The 4,182-nt window shown below is 41.5% G+C and overlaps 1 protein-coding gene across 1 annotated transcript; it reads right to left on the bottom strand.

Moving 5' to 3' along the window:
- Positions 1-1,588: 1,588 nt before the first annotated feature.
- On the bottom strand, positions 1,589-3,148 carry LOC142163936 (uncharacterized). The gene is made up of 3 exons (XM_075221091.1): positions 2,826-3,148; positions 2,349-2,717; positions 1,589-1,892 (listed from the first exon to the last, which is right to left on the bottom strand). The coding sequence occupies exons 1-3, from the start codon at positions 3,146-3,148 to the stop codon at positions 1,589-1,591; spliced, it is 996 nt and encodes a 331-aa protein (XP_075077192.1).
- Between the last annotated feature and the right edge of the window lie 1,034 nt (positions 3,149-4,182).

Below are 4,182 nucleotides of genomic sequence, written 5' to 3'. Positions count from 1 at the left end.
GAAGACGGTATGGGCCAACTCTGAACCACCTCAATTTTCTTCGGATCCACCTTAATCCCCTCGGTGGACACAACGTGCCCCAAGAACGTCACCAAACTGAGCCATAACTCACACTTGAAGAACTTGGCATAAAGCTTCTCCTCCCTCAACTTCTGTAGTACAATCCTCAAATATTATGCATGCTCATCCTGGCTACGTGAGTACCCCATGATATCAACAATAAGGACTATGACAAACGGATCAAGATATGGCTGGAATACACTGTTCATCAGATGCATGAATGTTGCTGGGCCATTGGTTAGTCTAAAAGACATCACAAGGAACTCATAATGACCATAGCGGGTCTTGAATGTCGTCTTCAGAATATCCGAGTCCCGAATCTTCAACTGGTGATACCTAGATCTCAAATCGATCTTAGAGAATACTTAAACTCCCTGAAGCTGGTCAAATCAGTCATCAATGCACGACAAAGGATACTTGTTCTTAATTGTAACTTTGTTCACCTGCCTATAGTCAATACACATCTGCAGAGTACCATCTTTCTTCTTCACAAACAGAACTGGTGCACCCCAAGGCGACACACTAGGCCTAATGAACCCTTTATCAAGAAGCTCCTGATGCTGCTCTTTCAATTCTTTCAACTTTTCCGGTGCCATATGATACAGAGGAATAAAAATGGACTGAGTTTGCCCGGCACCAAGTCAATACGAAAATCAATATCCCTGTCTAGTGGCATGCCCGACAAGTCTGCAGGAAACATATCCAAAAATTCTTGCAGCACCGGAACAGAATCAATGGTAGGAGTATCAGCACCAACATCCCTCACAAAAACTAAATATGACAAACACCCCGTCCCAACCAATTAATAATATAATGTATCTTCTCTTTATTCATGGGCAAGTTGGGTAGAAGGTATTGTACAGGCTTGCTTGTCCGGGGTATCTGAGTTGAGTCACCAAGCCTAACTCAGGCTGCCTACGTATCCAAATGGAATCAGGTCAAAACTTAGTTCGATTATAATAAATACGAAAGTGAAGAAATGGAATCTTGAAATGATATGACTAAGTCTGACTCAGACTGCTTACGTATCCAAATAGAATTAGGTCAAAATGTAGTTCGATTACAATAAATGACTAAATCCAACAATTACAAGAGTGGGTTTCTCTAGTGGTAAGCACCCTTCACTTCCAACCATGAGGTTGTGAGTTCGAGTCACCCCAAGAGCAAGGTGGGGAGTTATTGGAGGGAGGGATCCGAGGGTCTATTGGAAATAGCCTATCTACCCTAGGGTAGGGGTAAGGTCTGCGTACACATTACCCTCCACAAACCCCACTAGTGGGATTATACTGGGTTATTGTTATTGTTGTTGTGACTAAATCCGACATGGATTGACTATGTATTCCTACCAAAGGAATTCAAGTCATGGCGTAGTTCTGAATACATGGAAATGATATTTGGATTTTATATTACAAAAGGAGTACCGTACCCTATGTGGGTTGCGTACGTATCCCACCATGCATATCCCACCATGGAAAGTCAAGTCAAGCATAGTTCTATTACACAAAACCCTAACCTAATTATCCTCAAATTAGTACTTCTTGATTGTGTCTGAATTGATGGGCTTTGTGCTCACTCTGTCATCTATTTCTTCTAAGATTAACGCTCCTCCTGATAGTACCTGATGGATCACATATGGACCTTGCCAATTTGGTGCGAACTTGCCTTTACCTTCCTCTTGATGGGGAAATATCCTCTTTAAGACTAGCTGCCCCGATGTGAACTGTCGAGGTTTCACTTTCTTGTTGAACGACTTGGTCATCCTCTGTTGGTAAAGCTGTCCAAGACAAACCGCATCCATTCTCTTCTCGTCGATGAGCATTAGTTGTTCTTTCCTGATACACATCCATTATGTGTTGTCTAACTTGGCTTCCTAGATAATCCTTAAATAAGGTATATCGACCTTTGTGGGTACTATGGCTTCAGTGCCATATACCAACATGTATTGTTTAGCCCCAGTAGATGTCCTCATTGTAGTGCAATAGCCATGTAGTGCAAATAATAGCTTCTTATGCCATTGCCTGGGGTTTTCCACTATCTTTTGCAGGATCCTCTTGATGTTCTTGTTGGCTACTTCAGCTGCTCCATTCATTTATGGCCTATATGCTATACAATTGCAATGAAAAATTATGAACTTCTCACAAATTTCCCTCATGAGATCACTATTGAGATTGGAAGCATTGTCAGTTATAATTAACTCTGGGATCCCTAATAGGCAGACTATGTTGTTACGGACGAAATTTGCCACCACCTTCTTCGTAACAACTTTATATGTAAAAGCTTTGACCTACTTGGTGATAACAATAGCCACTAGGATGAAATGATGAATGTTTGATGGGGGTGGTTCTATGGATCCAATCACATCCATGCCCCAAGCGGCTAATGTCCAGGGAGAACCCATCACTTTTAACTCATTTGGTGGAACCCTGATGAAATCCTCGTGATTATGACACTGATGACATTTCTGCACGTAGAGAATGTTGTCTCTTTCCATGGTCAACCAAAAGTATCCTGCCCTTAGAGTCTTCATGGCTAAGGTGAAATCGTTCATGTGAGGCCCGCACGTCCCTGCATGTATTTCCTCAAACAATATTGTTGCTTCAACAACATCTACGCACCTTAACAGACCCAGGTCCAGGGTCCTCCTGTATAGGACCTCCCTGTTAAGGAAAACATGGTTTTCCAGTCTCCTTAGTGCTCACTACTGACCAGTAATTGCATTCTCTAGGTATTCTTTTGCCTATAGGAACCTTTTGATGCCATGATACCAAGGCTTACCATCTATCTCTTCATCTACGTGAAAGCAATATGCATGTTGGTCTTGGATCTCCACTTCAATGGGGTCAATGTAACTCTTCTTCGGGTGTTGAATCATGGATGACAGTGTTGCAAGAGCATCGGCGAATTCATTCTGGATTCTAATAATATTCCTGAACTCGATCTTGATGAATTTCTTACACAATTCCTTCACAGAATGCAAGTACGGAAGAATCTTGACGTTCTTGGTAGTCCATTCTCCTTGGACTTGGTGGATCAGCAAATCTGAATCTCCTATGACCAAAAGTTCATTGATGTTCATGTCAACCGCCATCTTGATCCCCAAGGATGCACGCTTCATACTCCACCATATTTTTTGTACATGGGAACCTTTTCTACAAGGTAATCAGCCAGAGCGTGTCCCTTAATAGCCTTCTATATCAAGTACACAATGTCGAATTCACTAAGAAGGATCTTCCACTTTGCTAACTTTCCATTTGGAATTGGCTTCTGGAAGATGTACTTGATCGGGTCGAGTCTGGATATCTGATATGTGGTGTATGTTGACATGTAATGCCTCAACCTATAGATGATCCAAGTTAAAGCACAGCGCGTCCATTCTAACACGGTATATCTCGCTTCGTATGGTGTGAATTTCTTACTCAAGTAGTAAATAGCCTCCTCATTCTTTAAGGTTTCATCATGCTACTCCAACACGCATCCAAATGCATTTTCCAAAATGGATAGATATAGTAACAACGGCTTTCCCAGTTTGGGAGGAACCAGCACTGAAGGACTAGACAGGTACACCTTGATTCTTTCCAAATCTTCTTGACGCTCCTCCGTCAAATTTTCATATTATATTTCTTCAATATCTTGAAAATTAGTTTGAGTTTGTCACGCTCCAACCTCGAAAAGCGCAACCGGTGCTCAACCGAGCAAGCCTGTTAGATACTTTCTACACAATTAACCCATGATCAAGAAAAGAAGTGATTTCATTAATTATACAGTAGGAATCTTATTTATACAATCCTAAATCGTTTCATTAGTCATTGTTCAAGTGGAACAATGACTATTTAAGTCTCAAAATACACATTTCTTAGAGTTCAAGTGGAACAAGTGATCAAACACAACATAACTTGTTTAATATTCCCAACACCCATATACAACCCACATAGTGTCTACGGAGTCTCTAAAGATACAGAAGAGTGTAAAGAAGGTGCCGGCAACAAGGCCCCGGCTATACCTCAAAAGTACAACAATATAAACAAAGGATATATTACATGACCCCAGAATGAAATGGGGCTCACCGAGTCCGCTGAGGAGAGGATGCAGCACTATCTGTGATCAGCATTGTCTGCTATGTAA

This window comes from Nicotiana tabacum, chromosome 9, assembly GCF_000715075.1.
Source record: "Nicotiana tabacum cultivar K326 chromosome 9, ASM71507v2, whole genome shotgun sequence".
NCBI classification, from domain to species: domain Eukaryota; kingdom Viridiplantae; phylum Streptophyta; class Magnoliopsida; order Solanales; family Solanaceae; genus Nicotiana; species Nicotiana tabacum.
This window is presented reverse-complemented; position numbering and strand designations above follow the sequence as displayed.

Coding starts and splice junctions, on each gene's coding strand:
- LOC142163936 (XM_075221091.1), bottom strand. CDS start 3,148: ATGGCGGTTGACATGAACATCAATGAACTTTTGGTCATAGGAGATTCA. Junction 2,718..2,825: donor GAGATAGATGGTAAGCCTTG/GTATCATGGCAT, acceptor TTTCCTTAACAG/GGAGGTCCTATACAGGAGGA. Junction 1,893..2,348: donor GTGGCTATTGTTATCACCAA/GTAGGTCAAAGC, acceptor GATGTGTATCAG/GAAAGAACAACTAATGCTCA.